General features: G+C 40.0%; 1 protein-coding gene, 5 non-coding genes and 8 pseudogenes across 6 annotated transcripts; 5 read left to right on the forward strand and 9 right to left on the reverse strand.

Annotated features, from left to right (window-relative positions):
• The first annotated feature begins 84 nt into the window (after nt 1-84).
• LOC135753234 (5S ribosomal RNA) lies at nt 85-203 on the forward strand. Its single transcript, XR_010533539.1, has one exon. It is a non-coding gene; the product is annotated as a 5S ribosomal RNA (ribosomal RNA).
• Nucleotides 204-325: 122 nt separating this feature from the next.
• On the forward strand, nt 326-444 carry LOC135753054 (5S ribosomal RNA; annotated as a pseudogene).
• An 8,836-nt stretch (nt 445-9,280) lies between these two features.
• Nucleotides 9,281-9,399, forward strand: LOC135753060 (5S ribosomal RNA; annotated as a pseudogene).
• A 124-nt stretch (nt 9,400-9,523) lies between these two features.
• LOC135753036 (5S ribosomal RNA) lies at nt 9,524-9,642 on the forward strand (annotated as a pseudogene).
• Nucleotides 9,643-9,767: 125 nt separating this feature from the next.
• LOC135752989 (5S ribosomal RNA) lies at nt 9,768-9,886 on the forward strand. Its single transcript, XR_010533435.1, has one exon. It is a non-coding gene; the product is annotated as a 5S ribosomal RNA (ribosomal RNA).
• Nucleotides 9,887-19,035: 9,149 nt separating this feature from the next.
• Nucleotides 19,036-20,526, reverse strand: LOC141281004 (uncharacterized). Its single transcript, XM_073812552.1, has one exon. It carries the CDS (start codon nt 20,524-20,526, stop codon nt 19,036-19,038), a length of 1,491 nt encoding a protein of 496 aa, XP_073668653.1.
• Nucleotides 20,527-23,850: 3,324 nt separating this feature from the next.
• Nucleotides 23,851-23,969, reverse strand: LOC135753125 (5S ribosomal RNA). The gene has a single exon (XR_010533466.1). It is a non-coding gene; the product is annotated as a 5S ribosomal RNA (ribosomal RNA).
• A 125-nt stretch (nt 23,970-24,094) lies between these two features.
• LOC135753156 (5S ribosomal RNA) lies at nt 24,095-24,213 on the reverse strand (annotated as a pseudogene).
• An 864-nt stretch (nt 24,214-25,077) lies between these two features.
• Nucleotides 25,078-25,196, reverse strand: LOC135752977 (5S ribosomal RNA). Its single transcript, XR_010533423.1, has one exon. It is a non-coding gene; the product is annotated as a 5S ribosomal RNA (ribosomal RNA).
• A 121-nt stretch (nt 25,197-25,317) lies between these two features.
• LOC135753118 (5S ribosomal RNA) lies at nt 25,318-25,436 on the reverse strand (annotated as a pseudogene).
• Nucleotides 25,437-25,561: 125 nt separating this feature from the next.
• Nucleotides 25,562-25,680, reverse strand: LOC135753243 (5S ribosomal RNA). Its single transcript, XR_010533548.1, has one exon. It is a non-coding gene; the product is annotated as a 5S ribosomal RNA (ribosomal RNA).
• Nucleotides 25,681-25,805: 125 nt separating this feature from the next.
• On the reverse strand, nt 25,806-25,924 carry LOC135753157 (5S ribosomal RNA; annotated as a pseudogene).
• A 1,077-nt stretch (nt 25,925-27,001) lies between these two features.
• LOC135753122 (5S ribosomal RNA) lies at nt 27,002-27,120 on the reverse strand (annotated as a pseudogene).
• A 270-nt stretch (nt 27,121-27,390) lies between these two features.
• Nucleotides 27,391-27,509, reverse strand: LOC135753083 (5S ribosomal RNA; annotated as a pseudogene).
• Between the last annotated feature and the right edge of the window lie 28 nt (nt 27,510-27,537).

Here is a 27,537-nt window from a genome sequence, read left to right on the forward strand (position 1 = left end):
AAATGCATCTTTCTGTTAGCATAGGCTGATGGCATGGCGTTGCGACATTAGTCTTGAAGTGTCTCTCGAATCGAGTCAGCATTTGCTTACAGCCACACCACCTTGAGCACGCCCGCTCTCGTCTGATCTCGGAAGCCAAGCAGGGTCGGGCCTGGTTAGTACTTGGATGGGAGACCGCCTGGGAATACCTGGTGCTGTAAGCATTTAATTAATTAATTATTTATGTCATTTTTTTCCCATGAATGCGTTCTTTCTGTAAGCGTTCACTGATGTCATGGCGTTGCCACATAAGTCTTGAAGTGTCTATCAAATCGAGTCGGCACTCGCTTACGGCCACACCACCTTGAGCACGCCCGCTCTCGTCTGATCTAGGAAGCCAAGCAGGGTCGGGCCTGGTTAGTACTTGGATGGGAGACCGCCTGGGAATACCAGGTGCTGTAAGCATTTAATTAATTAATTATTTATGTCATTTTTTCCCATGAATGCGTTCTTTCTGTAAGCGTTCACTGATGTCATGGCGTTGCCACATAAGTCTTTTTTTTTTATCAATATGTTTATTTACTTTTTTCTTCACAAAAAATTACTTACAGCTTCAATTCAGTATACAAAAAGTATTCTAACCCCCCTCCCACCCCTTTACAACCCCCTAATAGACAGAACACTTATGGACATTAAAATAAAGTTTTGAGATGCATAAGAAAAAAATAAATAAATATATAAAGTAAGAGCAAAAAAAAAAAAAAAATCAAATCAAAATATAGCTGCAAGCAGCGATACCGGGGTCAAGCCGAAAAGGGCACAGAAGGGTGTAAAGTTGAGTTTGGATAAGCAGACCGAAGAACCTAGGTAAACCTAATGATTTCAGATGAAAAAACGCAAAAATAATCAACAAAAATAATCTCTGTTCTTGTCTACTGCAATCGTCGTTCTGTTATTGACAGTCATGGAACATTAGAGCACTGAAGAACATGTGAGTGATATTTGCAGTGGCAAAACATGTGTCACACAAGGGCGTAGGTTTGATTCTGGCATTGGTGGGGACATAAATAAAATGGTCGCATTGCAAAAACTGTTTATCACCGTTTACTTGACATAAACAACAGACAACTCAGTATGCACTTTACTCAGTGACATCTGACTCGCCACCCCCGGTGCCATCCCAAATTTAATGTACTATAATAAACAATTCGTTATGTCCTAGAGCCTAATAAACAGTAGCTGTTTAAGTCTTTGTCAAAAAAAGAAAATCACATAGTAACATATATGAATCCATATTAACTTTATAATATTGAAGAATATGCAATTAATATTCAATTCTTAATTTAATTTTGCCAAAAAATCCCAGTGTTGAAGTAGGTATATATATCATGCTGTTTCCTGAACACAGTTTATTAACGTTTCTGTAGTTTACATTAAATCTTCTTTTCATTAACAGACAGTTAATCAGTGTGAAAAAAATAGTTTGTTTAAAATGCAACATTATGTCTACATCTGTGCAAGTAATGACCACAGTGCAGTAATGAAAGTATTCAGCAATCATGACATGAATTCATGTTTTTACCATGTTGGGGTTATTTTCTTTCATGGATTAGGGACCCTCTAAATAACCTTGCCACCCCATTTATAAAAGGTTGACACAAGTTTGCAACTCCTCAGGGTTAACATGGGATTGTCCTGTATTGGTGAAAACACTGTCCTTGAATCATTATGTGGCACAACTTTTTTTGTGCATGAAACAGTTACAGTGGGTATAATAATACTTTCTTCCTCACTTACCTGTCGCCTGAATAATCACGCACGTCTTGTTGAGTGAACTTTGGCGCATTGTACAAAGTGAAACCATCCTATCACACGTAGCGAGTAAAGACAAGCCCATCAAAAAGTGATGTGCGTTAGAGAGGCGGGACTCAAGAATGCTAATCCAATCATATTAGCAATGTGCGTTAGAGAGGCGGGACTAAAGAAATGCAAAGCCAATCATATTAGTGATGTGACTTACGGAGGCGGGCATTGCAGAGAACGAAAGCTGTTAACCGTTTGTGTACCACATAGAGCGTTATTTTTACAGAACGGGATTGCAAAAGATTTCTAATCTAATTTAAATGATTTCTGACAAAAATATAATAAGTAAAAAATAGAAAACACAAGAACAAGACGGACATTAGTGGTTATATATGAATACAGATTAAATGTTTGGTCGAAATTATTGCTAGGGACAATTCAGTCTTCTCTGAATATTGGTAGGGACATGTCCCTAGCGTCCCACCCTAAATCTACGCCCATGGTGTCACAACATGTTACAACAAGTTAAATGAGTCAAAATACACCATCCCCATGTGTCTACAATGTTCTGATGCAGAGAAAAAGCTCTTGCAAAAACGGTTGATAAGGTATTCTCATTGGTTGCTAGAGAGTAAATGAACATGCACCAGTGATTATAGTTCAATTCATGAAAGGAATAATAAATGAAGACTCATGGTTTTAGATGTGTTTTTGCAGTAGTTATAGGCAAAAATAGCCATTTTCTATCTCAAAACCACTAGGTGGCGCTATGATAAAACTGTGCATGCAACCTTAGGTCATGACTGTGTTACATCTAGCTAGTTTCATGACTATACACTTTAGTTAAGCAATAAAATAGTTGTATGACCATAGGGCTTGCTTGATATGAAAGATTTTGTTCAATTATAGGGCCACCTAGTGGTGGAGGCATACCATTTTTTTTTGTGTGGCCTCAGACTGTGGTCGTACATCTGCGTATCAAATCTGGTGAAAAAATCTCTTTTCGTTGCGAAGTTATAACCATTTATGTGTAAAAAATGCAAAATTTAAAGGTAATTTTTCGTTTTTTGCATTTTTCGGCCATTTCTGATGAAAATTTTAATATAACGCCAATAGAACTTTTTGTTCAGAAGGTAATGCAATATTCTTCCTATGGTGTTTTCGTGTCGATCGGAATAACGCTCGCGGAGTTATTCGCGCGTGTTTTTTAAGTGCTATTTTGATGCACAGGGCTAACCGTAAGGCGAATCCTGGCATGTTTGGTATCGTTGGACTCGGCGACTACTCAGGACTCCAAAAAATCAAGTCCCGTGAAAATACTTTTATCGCAGCCAAAGTTATAGGCGTATAGAACATTCGTCTGACCACTAGGTGGCGCTGCAACGAAACTGTGCATGCACCCTCCGTTCCTGACTGGCATCTCGAGTACCAAGTGTCATGTCAATAGGCCTAAGTTTGGCGAAGATACAGCCTAAAATCAGTTTTTTTGCGCTCTATGTAAAATTCGTTGACGCGCTATACGAGAACGGATTGGTTTATCGAAATTCTTTTAATAACTTTTTGCCTTGAGTGTCTCTAGATGCTGCATACCGATTTTCGTGGCAATCGGGTAAAAACTCTAGGAGGAGTTCGCAAAAGTAGGTTTTACGAATATTTCAAAATGGCGGAAAAATTTTCATGACGGAAAATAACGTCATAGGGTCTAATCGAATCGTCTTGAACCAAGGAATCAGAGGAAACAAGAATTTCGTTTCTAGGACTTACGGATCAGAAGTTATAAGCAAAAACGTAAGTGCAACTTTGGACTGTTGGTGGCGCTAGCGGGTTTGAGATAGAGACTCCAAAATTGCTAGGGATATTATTTGGACTGTCCTCTGTCAGTGTGCCAAATTTCATAACTTTCCTATGTACGGTTCTATGGGCTGCCATAGACCGCAATGGAACAGGAAGAAGAATAATATTTAAAAAGAAAAAGAAAAAGAAAAAGAAAAAGAAAACTAACGGATACAATAGGGGTCTTCGCCCATTCTGGGCTTGACCCCTAATAATACAAATAATGTGTTACAGTAAATCAGTTACATTATCACCTCTGCATTCCCAATCAATGTACCATCCAAATTATTTATATACTCAACAAATTTGCCCCAAATCTTGTCGAACATTGATGAGTTTCCTTTCAAATTAAACATAATTTTCTCAACAGGAACATAAGACGACAATTCTTTGAGCCAAACAGTATGACTTGGTGGTTTCTCTGATTTCCATTGAATAGCTATACATTTCTTTGCTGCTATCAGAGCCATCTTAACAAAACGTAAGTTCTTCCTTTGATCAAGGTGGAGTACAGATTCATCCCCCAATATTACAAATCTCGGATCAAATGAAAGTTTAACATTAACAATTTTGTCAATTGTTTGTATTATATTTCTCCAATAGGTTTCAAGTTCTGAACAAGTCCAAAACATGTGCAATAATGTACCAACTTCTATTTTACATCTAGGACAACATTCCGAATATGAATCACTTATCTTATGTAGTCTTTCTGGTGTATAGTATACCCTGTGTATAATATTAAATTGTATCAATCTATGTCTACAATTATATGAAAATGTTAAAGCATTTTTACAAATGAGTTCCCATACATCTTTTTCAAAGGTACAGGTCTAGAAGGTAGTACATCCTCTCCATACAGATCAATAAGATAGGTATACATATATGACACAAAACCTTTGGACCCTCTTTTCTCTTTTATAATATTGTCTAATGAGAGGGAGGAAAGGGGTCTCAAGTCACCTCCCTGTAATGTAGTAATGTAGTGTCTCACCTGAAAATATTTAAAGAAATGTTTTATAGGAAGAGAAAACTTTGTTCTCAATTGTTCAAATGTCATAAGTATTTCTTCCTCATACAAATCTCCAAACACTTGAATACCCTTTTTATACCAATATTGTGTTAATCCATCTCTTAGTATCTCAGGAAGACCTGGGTTATTATGAAATGGAGTGTTATTATATAATGGTAATAGCCATTTATATTTTTTCCTTATCTCAAATCCCAATTTACAAGTGTGCTTTATGAATGGGTTATTAATCTCTTTTATAACATAAGTCAGGGGAATGAATAAAGCCTTGTCTAAGGGAATTACTCCTGCATGATATTTTTCAATTTGTATCCATGCAGGTGGATCAGTGTTATTCATCTGCCAGAGCCATACTGCTCTCATTTGTGCTGCCCAGAAATAAAGCAAAAAATCCGGGAGTTGTAATCCACCATTTTTAAAAGCCATGTGTAGTGTCTTGAGTTTAACCCTTGGAGTTTTATTATTCCAAATAAATTTTCTAATCGAGCTATTAAGATTATTAAAAAACTTTTGTGAGACGGGAATTGGGAGAGTTTGAAATAAATATAAAAATTTAGGAAGAACATTCATTTTTATACAATTTATCCGGCCAATTAGTGATATCGGCAATGAGTTCCATCTTTCTAGGTCTCTTATTGCCCTTTTAAGTAGTGGGGAGTAATTCAAAGAAAATGTTTCCTCCAACTTCGAAGGAATATTAAGCCCTAAATAAACTATCTTTTCTGTATTCCATGAAAAAGGGATATTATTTAAAGGCATTTTCTCTGCAGTCAAATTTAATGGCATCATAACACTTTTATTTATATTGATTTTGTAGCCTGATATTTCTCTGAAATCTTCTAGTAATTGAGATAATTTGGATAGAGATAATTCAGGGTTAGTAAGATATAGCAGTATGTCATCCGCGTACAGTGATATTTTGTGTACATACCCTCCTATCTCTAACCCAGAGATTTCTTCTTGTGCTCGTGTTGCAATGGCTAGGGGTTCCACCGCTAACGCAAAAAGTAATGGGGACAAGGGACATCCCTGTCTAGTTCCCCTTGATAAATTAAAATGCGAAGATAAATCAGAGTTAGTACGGATGGTTGCCGATGGATTCTTATACAGCATATAAATCATATCAATAAATTTAGGACCGAAATTCATTTTTTGCAATATAGCTATCAAATAAGACCATTCTACTCGGTCGAAGGCTTTTTCTGCATCTAAGGAAAGAGCGATCACTGGAGAGTCAACTTGTTTTGCAGAGTAGATAATATTCATAAGCCTCCTTATATTATCAAAGGATGATCTATTTTTAATAAATCCAGTTTGATCCATATGAATTAGACTAGGCAAAATCCGTTCTAAGCTAACGCAATCATTTTAGTAAAAATTTTATAATCGGAATTAAGCAATGAAATTGGGCGATATGAAGCACATAGACTAGGATCTTTTCCAGGTTTCAGCAAAACTGTAATTAAAGCCTGATTTAGCGTTTCTGGTAGTTCTTTTTTATGAATTGCCTCCAAATACATTGAAAGCATTGGATCAGCTAATTTTGAAAAAAACGTTTTATAAAAATCCAAAGAGAACCCGTCCAAACCTGGTGTTTTACCTCCAGCTAAGGCAAAAACGGCACATTGAATTTCTTCTTTCGAAATTTCTTTCTCAAGTTCTTTCGGTCATTATCACTTAAAACGGGGATATTCAATTTGCATAAAAAGTTTTGGATGTCAGCTTCATTTACTCCTTGAGATTTATACAGCAATTTGTAGAAATTTAGGAATTCCTGGTTAATTAATTTAGGGTGTTTAATATTTTTTTTGTCCGGGGAAGTTATGGTAGTTATAGATTTACTAATTTCTTCTTTTCTTATCTGCCACGCTAAAACTTTTCCTATCTTATCCCCGTGTTCATAATATCTCTGTCTTGATCTGAGAAGTGCATTTTCTGCTTCTTTTGATGTCATAATATTGTATTCTAATTTTTTGGCTTGTAGTTGCTGAAATAATTGAGGATCTTTAGTCTGAAAGTGTTGTCTTTCCATTGTTAATATTTCTTTTTCCAATAATTGCAGTTTTTTCTGATATTGTTTCTTCTTATTGGAAGAGTAATTGATGATCTGGCCCCGTAAGAATGCTTTCATAGCCTCCCAAACTATACCCGAAGAAGCTGAGTTACTTTTCGTAATCATAAAGTTGTCTATATTATTATTTATAAAGTTCACCGATTCAGGACTGTTCAATAATAAATGGTTGCTAAATCGCCAAAGCTTATAGTTCGGCGACTCCGGAGAATATTGCACTGATATCAGTAAAGGGGCATGATCTGACAGTATTCTTGGTAGATAGTCACATAATTCAATCAAATAGTCCTTCGCTTTCGGAACAAAAAAATAGTCAATTCTGGAATAACTATTATGTCTATGTGAGTAAAAGGAATATTCTTTTTTTGTTGTATTTTTAAATCTCCATATATCTATCAAATTAAAACACGAGAGTTCGTATTTTAAAGCCTTGGCAACTTGACTTAGCGCTAACCCTTTGGAAGATGATCTGTCTAGTATTGGGTCCAAAACTACATTAAAGTCCCCTCCAATTATTAATTCTGTGATAGGAGAGGCAAGTTTAAAAAATAAATTGTGGATAAATTCAACTCCATCCATTTCGGGACGGTATACATTTACTAAAGTAATTCTTTGCATAGCAATTGTGCCTCTTAAGATAATATATCTACCGGATTTGTCTTTATCTATAGATTCCATTTGAAAGGGGATATTTTTGTCAATAAGTATTACCACTCCTCTAGATTGTGATGTAAATGAAGAAAAAAACACCTGTCCAGGCCACTGTCTTTTAAGATTTTGATGTTCAGGGTCAGTCAAATGCGTTTCTTGCAGCAAAGCAATTCCAATATTATGTTTTCTGAGATATAAAATTACCTTTTTCCTTTTAAGTCTTTGATTTAACCCATTGACATTCCAAGTTACATATTTATATTTCAGACTACTTGACATTGACTAACAATGAGTATTTGCATACAGATGTAACTTATAGAGTTATCTCTAAGCATCCCAAAAATCAAATAATTAAAACACGCGTTCTGTCTATCCTCCCCTAACCCTCCCACCACTTCCCCAAACGAAGTGTGAAACTTTAAACCCTGATGACTGTTTGTGCACCGCAACATGCAGTCAAACTTGACTTCTTCTTTGTCCAACCGAACTAACTAACTCCCAGGTACCAAGCCCCTCAAATATATGACTTATATAGGCTATTACGTACTTTCAGGCAAAGATATTTACATCGAACAATCCTTGTGTCACTCCCGAAGTTCACACATTTTAGCAGACAATTTTACAGTCAAGGTTGAGCATTAGTCAAAATCCAAAATATATTAAGTAAAATCTCATTTGTCTTAAACCAAATTATAAATATATAGTTTACCCTTGACAAAATTATATCGTTGATGTCCATTCAAGAAAGAAATAAAACAACAAAGCAAACAAACATAAAAAAATAAAAATAAAACTCACCCCTATTAGTTTGGTACCGTTATTTTTGCATAGTTTTTGGGTGATTATTTTGGTCAAAGTTTAATGTGGATTCTCGGGATTCTTTGCTATGCCATTTGTTAGTGTCTCAATGGACAGTCAGGTGTGGATGATGTTGACGAAGATAAGTCTCCGCTGAGGTTTTGGAATTAAAAGATCGTTGTCCCTCAGGTAGCTGGATCCTCAGTGTCGCAGGGTGGAGCATAGCATAAGTGACATCGTTACTGCGTAGATGTCTTTTAAGTGCGCTAAATTCTTGGCGCTTTCTGAAGAGGGTCGATGACATATCACGAAATATCATGATAGTAGAGTTGCCATATGTAAGCTTTCCCTTTTCTCTGGCAGCATTGAGGATCTTAAGTGTATCTCCATACCGAAGAAAACGGACCAAAATAGCCCGTGGCCTACCATTTTCCGCCGGTCGTCTTTGCAGAGTGCGATGAGCTCTTTCAATTTCGTAGGTATCGTCCTCTTTTCCAAGAATTTTGGGTAGCCATTCCTTAAGAAAATCGGATTCCTACATTCCACTCCCTCAGGGAAACCAACAAGACGTAGATTCTGACGGCGAGATTGGTTTTCCAGCTCATCCAGTTTGTCTTTTAACTGTTTAACTTCATCGTCCACCGCCGATTTGATAACCGCGACGTCTTTGTGAAGGCCCGTTACCGCTTCATCGAGTTCAGTCTGTTTTGTTTCTACCTCCACCATTCTCAGATTGATTGATTTTATTTCGCTACTGATTTTTCCAAGAGATTCTGTGACTTTACTGAGACGTCCATCGAATAAATCCTGAATTCTAAGAAATCCCTTCTCCATTTCTGCATGAAACCATGGTGGAGGGTCAGATGACGGTCTCGTATCTTGAGTATCTTCTTTCTTATTGTCCGCTTTCCTTGGATTAGGCATATTTATTGGATTGCTCTAAGTGCAACAGGATTATTATTTTAAAGCAAGTACTGTCGTCGATTTAGAATTCTTTAAGGCGGATTGTTTAAGTTAACTTAGTTGGGAGCTCCGTACCTCACGTCTCACTCTAGCGCCGCCATAACCGGAAGTCGCCACATAAGTCTTGAAGTGTCTATCGAATCAAGTCGGCACTCGCTTACGGCCACACCACCCTGAGCACGCCCGCTCTCGTCTGATCTCGGAAGCCAAGCAGGGTCGGGCCTGGTTAGTACTTGAATGGGAGACAGCCTGGGAATACCAGGTGCTGTAAGCATTTAATTAATAATTTATTTATTCATGTCATTTTTCCCATAATTACTTCCTTTTTGTAAGTATTTACCGATGTCATTGCGTTGCCACATTAGTCTTGAAGTGTCTCTCGAATCGAGTCAGCACTCGTTTACGGCCACACCACCCTCAGCACGCCCGCTCTCGTCTGATCTCGGAAGCCAAGCAGGGTCGGGCCTGGTTAGTACTTGAATGGGAGACCGCCTGGGAATACCAGGTGCTGTAAGCATTTAATTAATAATTTATTTATTCATGTAATTTTTTCCCATAATTACTTCCTTTTTGTAAGTATTTACCAATGTCATTGCGTTGCCACATTAGTCTTGAAGTGTCTCTCGAATCGAGTCAGCACTCGCTTACGGCCACACCACCCTGAGCACGCCCGCTCTCGTCTGATCTCGGAAGCCAAGCAGGGTCGGGCCTGGTTAGTACTTGGATGGGAGACTGCCTGGGAATACCAGGTGCTGTATGCTTTTAATAAATTTTTTATTTATTTATGTAATTTTTTGTAAATTGTTGGACTTTAAGGCGTCCATTGCATGTTCATAATTTTAGAGGAAAGGCAAAATATACAAATATCTAAGTTCAAATATTTATTAATCAGATATGAAAAAGTTTAACAGCGCGCTGGATCGTTTCAAGGCCACAAGCGGCAAGCAACGAATGCACAGCATTTGGGAAAACATTTATTTAAAGAGTATATGGCGTCGTCGTTCTTCTTAAAGTCTCCACCCACAAAGGCTGCTGTCTCTCGTGAATCTGACTCCCTTACCACACCCAATTTCAGCCTGTAGGCAAAGATGGACACACATAGACAAAGAAAAAACAAACTGTTCTCCTCTCATCCCTGGGAGCCCTGCAGTTCCTCTCTAGTACTCCTCCACTTCACATAGCATGTTATAATGCTTTCTTAAAAACAAATCATTAATAAAACATTCATTTATAAAAAACATAAGCTGTAAGATGAAAGTGATTATTATGTAAAACATATTTCAATATCATGACATCATTTCATTATTCGTAAAATTGGTTATATGAATAAGGCACACATTAACTTATTTAGATAGATAAACACATATTAAATCTTTTACTGCAATACTACTTCTAAGGAAACACTTTAATCATTATTAAAAACCATCTGTTAGGAAAGAAAAAACACACACACACACACACAGGAGATTCTGTTCTTCAAGGTTGAGCTGCCCTGCCCCCATTAGGTTATTCTGTATGCAACCTTCATTTCATTGGTTAATAAACATTTATCAAAGACAACATCTTATATTTATTACATCAATTATTCAATGATTAATACTGATTAAGTAAGAAATACATTGCATATTGTATCCTGTGAATATTAAAGCATTGGTTACAGTTTTTTTCGATTGCTAAATGACAGTGGGCACAACTGGAGTCACATGTGCAAAACTCTAACTACAGTCTGCACAGCAGCAGTTCATGTGGACCAAACTCTAGATCATTTTTCATTGCTTGAACACAGTTTTCAAAACTTTACACACTTATCCCATGACTTTAACCACAACCTGCACAACACTGTGGATTTACAGCACTTTGTTCAAATGCTAACACACTGCTGTCAAAACTGTGAACCACACATTCAAAACAGAAAAGATTTCAGCCTTGTGCCTTTCAAACACTGCTGACTGCAATTTCATATAAATATAAATTCCAATTTCATTTATATATACAGTAATATTACCTGTACTTTAAGTTTCTACCTTTTTTTCTCATTACTGTAATTCCGTAAATTACTACAGACAACTGAAGCAAACTGCTAATTTTCATTTACCTTAAAAAATTATGGTGTTCTAAAAAAATAATGTGATAAATCAATAAATAAATCATTCTTTAAAGAAAACATTACTTGGTGTGACATCACTGAAATTGTTAAAACTGTAAAGATATAAAGTTTGTATTTTGTGTATTGGTGTTTGATGTTAGTGTTTTTCCTCTCAGTGTGTTCTGAGTGACAGTGTGTGTTATCTCAGTGAGGGTTGTGTTTAGTGTTTGGCTGCACGGAGCTGTTTTGAGCCATATGTTAAGAGTTGTGCTCAGGTGACTTTTGGTAGTGCAGACTGTAGTTAGTGTTTTGCACATGTAGCTCCAGTTGTGCCCACTGTCGTTTAGCAATCGAAAAAAACTGTAATAACATGGTTCCCTGTTTGCTTTTCTCCCTCAGGCCTCTCTCTTATCTTAACAGTTTCCAGACGTAAATTCCTCGCTAATCCTCCTTGCAGCTTCTTACACACACAAAAAAACTGGTAACTTTCCACTCTCAAACACAAACACCTCATTTCTACATAATAGCTCAGTGCATATATGAAACACACAATGTTTATAGAATAAAATGATTAATTAAAGAAATATAAAATGGAACAAAATCAATTTCCACAGTCCTTATTTAGACATCTTTGTAACTTTAACACTTTTAGCAATCAGCATGAAATGTAGGCAGTAAATATGTAAAACATAATTATTCAACAACACAACAATACTCCATTGTTCATGAATTGGTTAAATGCATTCATTAGTTAAACATACTAATTTTCACTTTCTCTAAATATAACATAGTTATAAAGCGAGCAACTTGTTTATTGAAACCATCTGTTCTGTGTGTTTTCTCTTAAGGGGTTTGTTCCTACCTCCAACTGAAACAGCCTTTCCACTCACACAGACAATCTCTCACATATCTCAGCACAAAAAGCATAATGGCACATATGAATTATAACATAACATACTAATTAATAAAACAACATAAAAATCCCACAATTCCCTCTCTTGACCTCTGAAAGAGGTCACACATTTTCTTCTTCCTCCTCATCCAGGTTCTGTAGGCCTAATAGGGGCATGCTATATGGGGGTGGACTATTCTCTTTTTTCTCTATTGCAGACACTATCAGTCTGTTACACAGGGATCTAAGACAGGGAATACAACAACATCCATAGGTCACCAGGATGGCCACGAATACATCAATGGACACTACTACTGAGGTCACTATTGCCTTCCATTTGCCCAATACTTTATCCAGCCAGTCAGATATGGGGTTGTCAACACCTGAGTGTTCTCGCATTTCTATGGACAGAGTTTTTAGTCCTTCCAGTGCCCTGGTCACTGACCCGTCCGGTGCTGTATTATTCGGAATGTACGTACAACAAAAATCAGAAAATAAATGACATACACCATTCTTTTCGGCCAACAACATGTCTAGGGCCATTCTATTTTGAACTGCCATAAGGGAAGTGGGTGCCAATTGTTCTGCTAGGCCGTCCACCGCATCTCTGGTCATGTTCGCTAATCTCATAACATTATAATGCACATAATTGATCCTATCCACGTTTTTATTCGGGGTAACTGGAAAAAAGGCCGATAATATTGGGATATTTTCAAATCCGGCAGCTATCTGGTCAGCTAATTTGTATTTGTCAGGTACACCCCTGGGCACACCTATTGCATCAATGTATGTGGGACTATTTAATGACAAATCTACATTTCTTTTTGCTGCTCTTTTAGCTAGAACATGCCTATGTCGTCTGGCAGTAATGGCATTGGGTTGTGATTGGAGCTTCACAGCTTTTTCTCCTATTAAGACTATTGGTGCCCCCAACCTTACCATGGCACATGTTCCTTTAGATGCTTGTTCGATTTTAGTTACTAACCTTTGACTCCCACAATAATAATATATTCCTGACCTGGCCCATCCTCCAATCATGGACCCATTGTCTTGGTAGGTGATATTACACCACCCGGGGTCAATGGTTCCCAGATTAATTTTTGGGTTGGTCCTGGTGAAATTAAAACAGGTGTAATTGGCTATGTTGGGCCTAAATGGTCCCGCTCTCGAGTTATTACCTATTGGTGGAAAAACTGAGGATAAGGTCGTGCAGTTTTTTGGAGAGGCCTCTTTAGTTAATGCTAGCATGCACTCATAACCCCACGGGTCTTCCGGGTATAGGGGAGCTGGTTCTGTATATAGTACCGGTCTACCTCTACCACATCCTACACAATCTTCTAGTTTCTGTTCTCTGGCTGTGGAAATGATCCATTCCAGCCATAAATTGGTTTCCCCATAGCCTGTGGCCATCTCTATTATATCTTCTGGTTTTAGTTTGGTATAATCTATTTCAACGATTTCATTAACTTGTTTCTTTTCCACCGGGTCAGGCAGTTCTGCGGTCACGATTGTATTGGGTTCTACTGAGTCTATAATGTTTATTTTTATGAGACCCTTAGGGTCTGTTCCATCCACATCTGCACCTATTACCAACCACATAGTGGTCTCCTCCTTTCCCCCATACCTCATAGCTCTCCCCGGGGTAACCTGCTCCACTCTCCTATTGACATGGTAACAGGATTTTGAACTGGAATGTAATCTCTTTGTATTTTTAAGTTTTCCCACATTTCCCCATCTGTACCCGTCCTTTTTAGGAGATCCCATGTTCCCGTATAAGCCACTACACTACTCCATCTTGGGCACCATGATCTGTCATCATAGCCTCGCTCCCTACACCATAGTGTGGTCATAATATCCAGACACAAGTATATATCATATCCCCTCCATGAGCTATTCTTCCCTCCACAGTCTATCACACTGCATAAATCAAAGGTGTATGACGTCGTTGAATTTTTTATGTAATCTAATTCAATTCCCCCATATCTCTTTAAACACTGATCTTGTGATGTTGTTTTGGACCTTTTGTCATTTTTCAGATTACCTCCACTATTTATGCCAAATATCATGATAATTATAATTGCAGTTATAACCCCTAGGGCCCACAGAACCTTCCAATTTCCACACAGCTTCATCTCTGTGGAAAAATACACTTATGCCTATTGGCTAAATTCAAAAAACACTCTTAAACTTAATACTTGATAAAAGGTAGGAGTATAGTGAAAGAAGTAAAACGATAATACAAATACAAAATTAAAGGAAGTAACACGATAATAATAGTAAAAACTAAAACTTAGATGACATTCACAATGAATAAACCGTAATTGTGATGTTCAGGTCCCTGAACACTTCTGTCAGGATTCCCAGCACTTTGTGGAAATCCAATTTATCCAAGCCACACCCCAGCCGGGGAGTGGATACACTTGTTTTGTTTTCTTTCTCACACCACTCTCTCATACGTCTGAGGCTGTGGGTAAAATTCTCATATGTTGGTAAATCAGTACAATTTTGTTTTGTTATTAAATGAAAAATCAATCTGCCGTCGTCCTCGTGGGTAACTGCACATTCACCTGTGTGTTTGTTCTGTCTTACAACCTTTTGTGTACCGTACTTCGCTTTGAATTCTACGGCTATACCTGCTCCATAGGCACAATCTGCACTCACACAGTGTGCTACGGGTTCTGTTGCTGGGCTGGAAAAAATGTCACCTTTTTTATGCACAATTTTACAGAGTGTTTGTTGACATTGTTGTTGGTGTTGTGCGAGTGTTACCACTGATGTTTCACTTCCTGTTTGTTCTCTCTGTATTCCAGCTGATTCACTTTCAACACTCTCCCTCTCTTGGACCTGAGTCCTCAGGTCCACACCAGTTTGCGTGAGAGACCTGCTGGGAGAATCACATGGAACACAAGAAGAGAGATGGAACCAGGTGTCGCCTTTCCCTTGCAGCTTTACACAATGTGACGTCCTAGCGGTGACTCTCAGCGGTTTGGACCACCTTGGCTCGTTCCACTTTCTCCTGAACACCTTGACTCTCACACAGTCAGCTGTGCTTACAGTTTGGTCACTAGCATCAGCAGCAGTGTTGGTAGCCTGGCAGGAAAAATGTTTAATCAGAACAGTTAGTTTGTCAAAGTAAGCGGCATGTGTTAGAGGCAGGATGGGATCCTGCACCAGGGCATTCCTTGGACCTGGAAACTGACGACCTGTAAGCAATTCAAATGGGGTGAAACCAGTAATCCTGTTAACAGAAGAGCGGATAGACATTAATGCAATTGGTAATGCATCCAACCAGGTTAGTTTTGTTTACGCGCAAACCTTGGCCAATTTTAGTTTCAATGTCAGGTTCATTCTTTCCACTTTGCCCTGGCTTTGTGGGTGGTAAACCGCACCAAAGCTGTGTGTCAAACCTAGGGCCTGCTCCACCTGTCTGAGATGTTCATTTTTGAAATGACTGCCATTGTCAGATCTGACACGTCTGGGGAAACCATGGTTAGGAATGTAATGATTAATGAGACATTTAATCACAGCTGTGCTATCCTCTCTCCCCACCGGATAAGCCTCCGGCCAGGAAGTAAAATAGTCAACAATGACTAAGACATACTGTTTGCCTCTCACCTTCGATCCCATGTCAGTAAAGTCAATCACAATTTCATCACCAGGCCCGGTAGATATTGGAAATGACCCTCTCTGCGGCTTAACGGTTGGCTTAATGTTATGTTCACAGCAAACCTCACATGATCTGGTGTAGTTTGTTACCATAGATGTTAAAAAAGGATGCCACCAATGTTGCAGATCGCGGAGCATCTGCTTGTCAGACACATGGCCAGGTGTGTGTACTTGTTTCAGCAATGATTCACAAAGTGACATTGGCATGGCAGGTCTACCGTCTGGGGCCTGCCATAGGCCGTCAGCAGATCTGACAGCACCATGGTCCCTCCACGTATTTTTCTCATTAGGTGCAGAAGCAGCCTGCTCTTTTATTAGATATTCGCGAGTGAAACGCGGTAAAATGTCTGATTTTGTTCTATCCGATGTTACAAGAAATTGTGCGGCTGTGTACCCGGCAGCATTTTTGGCAGCGCAGTCAGCAGCATCGTTACCACGAGCAATAACTGAATTTGCTTTTGCATGACCCTGGAATTTTACCACAGCCACCTCTTCTGGCAGCAACAGAGCCTGCAATAGGTCTCTGGCCTCGCTAGCGTGAGTTATAGGCCGGCCTGTTGTTGTCAAAAACCCACATCTCAGCCAAACTGGCAGCTCAACATGTACAGCACCAATGACATATGCAGAATCACTAAAAATGGTCACCCTTTGTTCACCAGCGTAGTGCAAGGCTTTAATCACAGCTATCATTTCTGCTCTCTGTGCTGACTGTTAACCCTCCAGTTTGCCACTTACTCTTGTCACAAAATCATTTTCAACCTGTTCAACAACTGCAAAACCTGCCTTCAATGTGCCATCTGCTGCTCTGAAACAACAACCATCTGTAAACAGTGTGATTACCGGTGGGGGAGTTGTCAGTGGTACCGCGAACAAACCATCTCTCAATTTATTTGCTTTTTCAGTCAATGGTATGCAATCATGTGGCTCACCCTCAGTGATTAGATCTGCCATATTAACTCCCTCATGCACATACGTAATGTTGGGGCTTGCCAAAATCTTTGCCAACTTCCGCTGCCTTAGGGGAGAGAAAGTGAAAGCAGTTGAATTTACAAATGACATTACAGAGTGTGTGGTTAATACTGTTAATGCATGGCCCATGACAATGTGTGATGTTTTTGTTATCAATTTCGCAAGTCCTACTGCGTAGCGTGCACATGCTGGCTGTCTCTGTTCAATTGGGTCCAATAAAACACTGCTGTACATCAAAACCTTCCTACCACCTGGCGACTTCTGGTATAACACCCCGTGTGCACTGTTTTGTGTTTCAGATACATCTAAGATGAACGGTTTGGCGTAGTCTGCACAATTCAAATGGGCTGCCTGTGACAGTTGTGCTTTCAATGAAATGAAGGCCAGCTCTGCCTCTGGGGTCCACAGTAACTCTGCTTTCAGGTTTTTCATGCCCTGCTCTCTCACTAACTCCCTTAAAGGTGCAGTAGCTGACACATACGTTGGTATATACTGTCTGCTGAAACCTGTGAGGCCTAGAAATGATAACATATCTTTAACAGTTTCTGGCCTTGGGTGAGAAATGATGCTCTGTCTCTGTTGTGGGGTTAATGTTGAACCCTGCGCTGTTACCATTCTGCCCATAAAGGTTACACATGGTCTGCAAACTTGCAGCTTGTCCCTGCTCACCTTGAAACCCGATATGTATAGCTGTTTCAAAACCAATTTGGTAGCTTCCATGCACGTTTCCATGGACGTGGTTGCCAATAGCAGGTCATCAACATACATAATCAATACACATCCTTCAGGTAGCTCACATTTGGTCAATTCTTGTTGCAACACCTGATTGAAAATGCCTGGTGACAAAATGAACCCCATAGGTAAACGGTTATAGGTGTATTGGCGCCCCCTGTAGGTGAAAGCAAAATATGGTTTACATTCATCAGCAATGGGTATGCAGAAAAAGGCATTAGCCAAGTCAATGCATGTGAACCATTGATGTGCAGGCGACAAATTGGACAGGGCCACATATGGGTTTGGTACATTCAGCGTTCCTGTCTCCACCAAAGTGTTTATAGCTCTGAGATCATGTACTAACCTATATTTGTTTGAGCCGGGTTTTGGTACAGGAAAAATTGGGGTGTTCCATTCAGAATTGGTTGGAGTTAAAACTTGTTTGCTCAATAAACCCTCTACTGTTGGCCTCACTCCCTCCTCTGCGTCTGGTTTATTTCTGTATTGGGGTACCCACACTGGTTCTGTGGTAGACAATTTAAATGAAACTGGAGTGATGTTACAAAAGCCTACATCAGTTGGGCCCTGAGACAATAGGTCACGTGGCATGCTTTTAATCATTTTTTCCGTTCCCTCACCGTCTGTGTTTTCCCTACCATGACTTCTGGCTAGTTGCTCATGTTTTAGGATGGCTACATCCTCAGTCTGTTGTTTGATCCAATACACATCATGACTGTGTGAATGCAACACCCCAGTTATATTTGTATTCTGCCAATCGGTTACAGTGAGTAGTTTTTTAACCATGCTGCCTAACTCTCTAGTTTCATGATTAGGATGTAATGCCAGTGAAATGTGAGGTGCAGCTGTGTCAGACATTCTGTACCATTCTTTTTGTTCTTCTGATAAGACAATTGGGGCTGCCACACCCTGTTGGCCCACAAATATGCCATCACCCACCAACCTCCACTTGGTTCCCTCAATGGTCTGAAAAAGTTCCTCATAGGTTGTGTTATCAAATCTGTCATAAAACATAGTACAATGCAATGGATCTATAGGTGGTAGAAATAAAGCTATGTCGTTTATCCATGGCTTATATGTGTTGTAAAGGGTCACTACACTGCTACTGGACATCTCATCTTCCCAATCTGTCTCCAGTTCTGCCCAATAAATGTCAACTAACTCTTTATACTTTCCCCCCACCAACATCCATTGATTTCCTGTCTCTGTTGACCCCAACGAACAATTTATAGTATTTCCATCTGGAAATCCAACTATGACACCATCAGGTGAACACAGTATACTGGCCCCTAATTTAATTAGCAAGTCTCTGCCCAGTAAAGGAATGGGTGCATTGGAGGAGTACAGAAATGAATGCGTGACAGATTGATTAGCAATTGTTGTTGGTAAATGTTTAGTTACTTTTCAATTTCACCAGAGAAACCCATCACACTCACTGTTTAATTACTCAGATCTTTTGACTGTATGGTGCCTCTTATTACAGTGGAGTATGTAGCTCCAGTATCCACTAGAGCGGAGTGGTGTATCGTTTACCACTATGTCCATGAGGGGCTCAGCCATTCCCCTCATGGTGGTTCTCTGTGTGCCCCGTCATTCCTCTGCACCATCACCATGACCCCATGATGGGTGCACAGGCTGGGTCTTTGCCCATTCGGGGGACCTGAAGTGGTGGGTGGTTGGGCTTGTTGTGTCATCTGTTTCTTTTTGTTAGTGGCCTGTTTTGCTTGCTCCAATTGTAATTTAAGTAGGTCATTTTTCAATCTATCAACCTCAGCCAACTCTTTATTAGATTTATCTAAGGCCTTTTCTATGTAAAATATCAAATGTCTCTCCCATAGTTCATTAGAAGCTGACGGGATGTCTGGACTATTTTCCATGGTTTGTTTGACTCCAGCTGGTGCACCTGCCATTACAGCTGACCTGAATATGTCCCTGGTGACTGGGTTATTTAACCCATTTTCTTCTGTTAATTGTTCCCATTCAGCATTGCATCTGAAATAATAAGCCGCTCCTGTCTCATCTGGTTTAATTTTAAATTTAATGTTTTGGTACACTGTTGGTGGAGTGGGAAACTGGGCCCTAAGCGCCTTACCGATGTCTGTACTCACCGTACTATACAATGCTTCGTTATCTGTCAATGTCAAATTGGCATTTTCTTCAAAATCCTGTACTTGAGCTTTACTTAAAATTTGCCCTAACAGACATCTGATATCACCCACGGCCAGAACTACACCATGACTCAATGTAATCAATTTATTTAACCATCTCCCTCCACCACTAGTGATCGGTGGGAGTTTACTCATTATAGCAGTGAGATCACTATGTGTCCATGGTTGATATTTTTTAGTTCCTTTGTGCACCACTATGGGAAACTGTGTACCATCTACCTTATCTTGGTCTGGTTCTCCGAAAAGTTGTGAGGTGGCCGTTGGAAGTGGTGCTGGCTCTGTGTTTAATAACTTGCTCTTCAGTGATTGAGATGCTACCCACTGATAAACTTGATGCTTCCGCTCGCTTCCTGTGTCTGGTCTCTCTGCATTTAGTTGGCCCTGTGACTCGTGATCAGAAAGTGGGTGGTAGTTCATGCCTGATCTGGTGCCTGACCTCTCAAGGTACATTTCACCTTGCATTGAGACTATCAGAGGTTCTTTTGAATGTATTAGGCTGTGCTTATTACGGTCATGCTCTAACACTATTTTCTTTAGTTGTTTAACTTCTCTTTTCATCCCTTCCATCCTTTTATGTTCTTTGCTATGTCTTAATTCTGTTGATGTTTCTGAAGCGTGACTACAAACACTCGCTGCTTTAGAATGTGTGCCGTGTTCAATCTGTTCACTGGCTTCAGAGCGGTTATCTAACTCTTCCTCATTCTCTTGGCTGAGACTAACAAGTGTGTCACCCTCAGGGGCCCCACATGCTCCATGCATAACATTTACATCACCCCCACTGGGCGGGTGTATCACTGGTGTCTTTGGTGAATATGGTTGCAGTAAATCAATAGGTTTTTCAACAACCATAGACTTTCTGGGAGAAGACATAAACTCTCCCTGTTTCATAACAGTTTGTCTTAGTTTGTACAATTCATGTTTTATTTCTTTTAGTTCTTCACTATCCTCTACATCTAAATGACCGCTATTGATTTGAAAAACAGGCTGTTGCATTGGGGCTTTGGCTTTCATAGTCTGATTCTTGATGTTTGTACGTCCCAATTAAATAGCGGATATTTTTTGTCCAAAGTTTCTAAAACTCTTTAATGACCAACTGCTGGGAAAGTGCTGGCTCTCATTTACATTATTGACAGAAAATAAACTTTTGATTAGTAAATTAATTAGGAATGATTTTTTACCATTATGTACCAACCACCACACCACAGAATTACACTACTAACTTAACATGTTCATAACAAATGTGGTGTATTAACAAAAAGTTAACACAACCAGGGAAAAAACTAGCAAGCAAAAGACAAGGCTCAAGAGCCCAACTAAAACGAACACTAATCACAATAATGGTGACTTAAAATGAAACAAAACATCAACATCTAAACTTACATATAATAGATATATAATATATAATAAATATAATAAAATAATATAAATATAAAAAATAAATATAATAAAATGCAATGTTTCTCTATCATTTACATAACAATCAAAGAAGTCAATATAATAAACAGTTGTTGTTTTAAACATTGTGTGACTGTGAACATTAAAACATGACATTGTCATAACGTTTAAAAATGGTAAAATGTAACATTCCTCTAACGTTGAGACAACACAAAAACGTTCTTAGAACGTCAAGACAACTTGACACTTTTAACGTTGGCAGAACGTTTTTGGGAACGTTAAAAACTTTCAGGGAACGTTCTTAGAACTTTTTTCTGTTAGCTGGGTTAGTACAAATGTTTTCACCGAACTGGAAATATGCGGACTGAATGAGAACAATTTCGTGGAGCTCCCTCAGGTGTTCTCACAAAAGGAGATTCCAGTTAAAAAGGAAAACATTCCCAAACAGAAGGATGTTAAGAAATGGAAATAACTTGAGGAGGTGTGTCTTCCTCAGATTGATGCAGGTATTGGCTTACTAATAGGAACGAATGTACCCAAGGTTCTTGGGCCATGGAAAGTCATCAACAGCAGAGGAGATGGGCCTTATGCTGTTAAGACCATCCTGGGCTGGATTGTGAATGGACCGTTGGATAGAGAGAACATCCAAACTAACAGCGACACAGGATGGCCACATGTAATGGCAAACAGGATTTCCGTGGTAAGCCTGGAGAACTTAATTCAACAGCAAATGAGTTATGATTTTCAAGAGTGTAAGCAAGCTGAAAATTTGGAAATGTCAATAGAGGATAGGCAGTTTATGGAGTCTGTATCACAGTCCATAGAACTTGTTGATGGACATTACTGCATTGACCTTCCATTAAGGAAAAAGGATGTAGCATTTCCTAACAACTATGCTGTTGCTTCTCTCCGTGCTCAATGTCTGAAAAGAAAATTTCAAAGAAGTTCAACTTTTCACAAGGATTACTGTAGTTTCATGGATGACATGCTACTTAAAGGTCATGCAGAAAAAATCCCTGCAAGTGATATTAAAGGAAACCTTGGCAGAGTCTGGTACATCCCACACCATGGTGTGTATCACCCACAAAAACACAAACTTCGAGTGGTGTTTGACTGCGCACCTACCAAGGAAAATCGCTCAACACTCAACTGTTACAAGGACCCAACTTGAATAATTCTCTCATTGGTGTGCTGACGAGATTCAGACATAAGCCAATAGCCCTTGCAGCAGATGTGGAGGGGATGTTTCACCAGGTAAGAGTTCCTGCTAAAGACAAAGACCTGTTGAGATTTCTTTGGTGGCATAAAGGAGACACTGCTTAGGAATTAGAGGAATACCGAATGACTGTTCACTTATTTGGTGCCACATCCTCCCCAAGTTGTGCAATCTACGCTCTGCAAAGCTGTGCAAAAGACAACAGTGCACATCACAGATCAGAGGTAATTCAGACAGTTCTTAGGAATTTTTACGTGGACGACTGTTTGACATCTGTGGCTACTGAACAGCAGGGTATTGCTCTTGTGCATGAATTACAGGATTTATGTGCATCAGGAGGATTTAACCTGACCAAATGGATGTCCAACAGTCGCAATGTGCTTGCATCCATAAGTGAGGAGAGCAAAGCAAAAACAGTGAAGGACTTGGACCTGGAGAAGGACACATTACCATTGGAAAGAGCCCTAGGGGTTCAGTGGTGTGTAGAGACAGATACTTTGCAGTTCAAAGTAACCTTACAGGAAAAGCCTCTCACAAGGAGAGGTATCTTGTCCATGGTTAGCTCTATTTATGACCCCCTTGGAATACTTTCTCCAATCATTCTTCCTGCAAAACAAATACTGCAAGAGCTTTGTAGAACAAAACATGAATGGGATGATAGTATACCAGAAACTCTCAAACATCAGTGGGACCTGTGGTTGGCTAGTCTTCAGAACTTAAATGACTTTCAGGTCAAAAGATGCATGAAGCCACCCAACTTTGGTGAAGTCACTTCAGCACAGCTGCATCATTTCGCAGATGCTAGTGAGGTGGGTTATGGCACTGTGTCATACTTGCTCATGAAGAATCACAGAAGTGAACAACATTGTGCCTTTGTTATAGGTAAAGCAAGGGTTGCTCCAGTAAAATCAGTTACTGTGCCACGTCTTGAGCTCACTGCAGCTACAATGGCTGCTAGAATGGATAGTATGCTGAAATCTGAACTGGACTTGACTCTTCACGAGTCTGTATTTTGGACAGACAGTACCTCAGTCCTGAAGTATCTCAATAATGAAAGCACACGGTTCCGTACATTTGTGGCCAACAGGGTAACTGCAATCCGAGAGCTCTCAAATGTGTCACAATGGAGGTATGTGAGTTCTTCTTCCAACCCAGCTGACATTGCCTCAAGAGGACTTAATGTAGGTGCTTTCCTCAAATCAAATGCATGGCTTACGGGTCCATCCTTTCTGACACAGCCAGAATCAGAATGGCCAAAAATGCCAAGTAACACTCTTAAGATATCTGGCAATGACCTAGAAGTTAAGGATGTCTCAGTCAATGTAGTGTGTGCAGATACTTATGACTTTTCTTCACAGTTCATTTCACACTACTCAGATTGGTACCGTTTGAGACGTGCCATTGCCTGGTTCCTCAAATTTAAGGCATTCTGAAGGCAATGACAGAAAAAAGGAAAGAGCTGTGCCACACATTAAGACACAATGTAACCACAAGACAGACACTTCAAAACTAATGTGGCAACGCCATACCATGGGAGAACGCTTACAGAAAGGTCGCATTCATGGGAAAAAATGACATAATTAAATAATTAATTATTTAAACGCTTACAGCACCTGGTATTCCCAGGCGGTCTCCCATCCAAGTACTAACCAGGCCCGACCCTGCTTGGCTTCCGAGATCAGACGAGAGCGGGCGTGCTCAGGGTGGTGTGGCCGTAAGCGAGTGCTGACTCGATTCGAGAGACACTTCAAAACTAATGTGGCAATGCCATGCCATGGGAGAACGCTTACAGAAAGGACGCATTCATGGGAAAAAATGACATAAATAAATAATTAATTATTTAAACGCTTACAGCACCTGGTATTCCCAGGCGGTCTCCCATCCAAGTACTAACCAGGCCCAACCATGCTTGGCTTCCGAGATCAGACGAGAGCGGGCGTGCTCAGGGTGGTGTGGCCTAGGGATGTTCACATTGACCGTTTAACCGTTAACCGAAGGTAAGAAATTATGACCGATTAACATTATCAGTTAAAATAAAAAATATTTATTAATACATGGTGTGTGTCGCCATGAGGCGACAGACATTTCGCCACTTTTCTATCTTTAATTTGTGAATGTCCTGTAAATGACACAAATGATTGCTGCCCTGACGGTCTGATAAAGTAATCATTTTATGAGAAATCATTTGTATGCGTGTTTGGAAGCTGAACGGAGACGCGCGCGTGTCCGCGCAAGATGACGCGGTCCGTCTGCGCACATCCGGACAGACGTTCGCTGATGGCCTCTGACCCTAACCATAAACATCTAGCTCTTTTTGGACAAACGGAGAAAGACGACGCAAAACCAAAACTTTCTGAAAAGCGTCCTGCTTTAGAAATGACCACTGTGGTAGATGAAACGGAGACAATCTGCCATTTGGATATTAATCCACTGGACCGATCGCGTGCTTTTTAACAAGGTATGTTGCGTGAATATCTGATAATGTATGAATCCTGGTTCTGTTGTTGATCTGTGGCTGCTGTTTGCACGTTCAAATTAAATGTTTTGTTTTTACTAGTTTACAGACAACCGTCAACTGTATTTTTACTCAATGACAATTTCATATTAAAATCTTATCAGTTAACGGTTAATGTTCGGTTTAGAAGCTACGGTTGTCGGTCGGGAAAATTAACTAATATGAGCATCCCTAGTGTGGCCGTAAGCGAGTGCTGACTCGATTCGAGAGACACTTCAAGACTTATGTGGCAACGCAATGACATCGGTAAATGCTTACAAAAATGACGTAATTATGGGAAAAAATGACATAAATAAATAAATTTTTAATTAAATGTTTACAGCACCTGGTACTCCCAGGCGGTCTCCCATCCAAGTACTAACCAGGCCCGACCCTGCTTGGCTTCCGAGATCAGACGAGAGCGGGCGTGCTCAGGGTGGTGTGGCCGTAAGCGAGTGTTGACTCGATTCGATAGACACTTCAAGCCTTATGTGGCAACGCCATGACATCAGTGAACGTTTACAGAAAGAACGCATTCATGGGAAAAAATGACATAAATAATTAATTAATTAAATGTTTACAGCACCTGGTATGCCCAGGCGGTCTACCATCCAAGTACTAAACAGGCCCAACCCTGCTTGGCTTCCGAGATCAGACGAGAGCGGGCGTGCTCAGGGTGGTGTGGCCATAAGCGAGTGCTGACTCGATTCGAGAGACACTTCAAAACTAATGTGGCAACGCCATGCCATGGGAGAACGCTTACAGAAAGGACGTAATTATGGGAAAAAATGACATAAATAAATAATTAATTAATTAAATGCTTACAGCACCTGGAATTCCCAGGCGGTCTCCCATCCAAGTACTAACCAGGCCCAACCATGCTTGGCTTCCGAGATCAGACGAGAGCGGGCGTGCTCAGGGTGGTGTGGCCGTAAGCGAGTGCTGACTCGATTCGAGAGACACTTCAAAACTAATGTGGCAACGCCATGCCATGGGAGAACGCTTACAGAAAGGACGCATTCATGGGAAAAAATGACATAAATAAATAATTAATTATTTAAACGCTTACAGCACCTGGTATTCCCAGGCGGTCTCCCATCCAAGTACTAACCAGGCCCAACCATGCTTGGCTTCCGAGATCAGACGAGAGCGGGCGTGCTCAGGGTGGTGTGGCCTAGGGATGTTCACATTGACCGTTTAACCGTTAACCGAAGGTAAGAAATTATGACCGATTAACATTATCAGTTAAAATAAAAAATATTTGTCAATACATGGTGTGTGTCGCCATGAGGCGACAGACATTTCGCCACTTTTCTATCTTTAATTTGTGAATGTCCTGTAAATGACACAAATGATTGCTGCCCTGACGGTCTGATAAAGTAATCATTTGTATGAGAAATCATTTGTATGCGTGTTTGGAAGCTGAACGGAGACGCGCGCGTGTCCGCGCAAGATGACGCGGTCCGTCTGCGCACATCCGGACAGACGTTCGCTGATGGCCTCTGACCCTAACCATAAACATCTAGCTCTTTTTGGACAAACGGAGAAAGACGACGCAAAACCAAAACTTTCTGAAAAGCGTCCTGCTTTAGAAATGACCACTGTGGTAGATGAAACGGAGACAATCTGCCATTTGGATATTAATCCACTGGACCGATCGCGTGCTTTTTAACAAGGTATGTTGCGTGAATATCTGATAATGTATGAATCCTGGTTCTGTTTTTGATCTGTGGCTGCTGTTTGCACAACGTAAAACCAAAGACGACGCAAAACCAAAACTTTCTGAAAAGGGTCCTGCTTTAGAAATGACCACTGTGGTAGATGAAACGGAGACAATCTGTCCTTTGGATATAAATCTACTGGACCGATCGCGTGCTTTTTAATAAGGTAATGTTGCGTGAATATCTAATAATGTATGAATCCTGGTTCTGTTGTTGATCTGTGGCTGCTGTTTCCACGTTCAAATTAAATGTTTTGTTTTTACTAGTTCACAGACAACCGTCAACTGTATTTTTACTCAATGACAATTTCATATTAAAATCTTATCAGTTAACGGTTAATGTTCGGTTTAGAAGCTACGGTTGTCGGTCGGGAAAATTAACTGATATGAGCATCCCTAATGTGGCCGTAAGCGAGTGCTGACTCGATTCGAGAGACACTTCAAGACTAATGTGGCAACGCAATGACATCGGTAAATGCTTACAAAAAGGACGTAATTATGGGAAAAAATGACATAAATAAATAAATTTTTAATTAAATGCTTACAGCACCTGGTATTCCCAGGCGGTCTCCCATCCAAGTAATAATCAGTCCCGACCCTGCTTGGCTTCCGAGATCAGACGAGAGCAGGCGTGCTCAGGGTGGTGTGGCCGTAAGCGAGTGCTGACTCGATTCGAGAGACACTTCAAGACTAATGTGGCAATGCAATGACATCGGTAAATGCTTACAAAAAGAACGTAATTATGGGAAAAAATGACATAAATTAATAAATTATTAATTAAATGTTTACAGCACCTGGTACTCCCAGGCGGTCTCCCATCCAAGTACTAACCAGGCCCGACCCTGCTTGGCTTCCGAGATCAGACGAGAGCGGGCCTGCTTTTTTCTATTTTTTTATTTTAAAAAAATAAATATTTAATTAATTAAATGCTTACAGAACCTGGTATTCCCAGGCGATCTCCCATCCAAGTACTAACCAGGCCCGACCCTGCTTGGCTTCCGAGATCAGACGAGAGCGGGCATGCTCAGGGTGGTGTGGCCGTAAGCGAGTGCTGACTCGATTTGATAGACACTT

The sequence above is a fragment of the Paramisgurnus dabryanus genome, chromosome 18, assembly GCF_030506205.2.
Source record: "Paramisgurnus dabryanus chromosome 18, PD_genome_1.1, whole genome shotgun sequence".
Lineage (NCBI taxonomy): Eukaryota > Metazoa > Chordata > Actinopteri > Cypriniformes > Cobitidae > Paramisgurnus > Paramisgurnus dabryanus.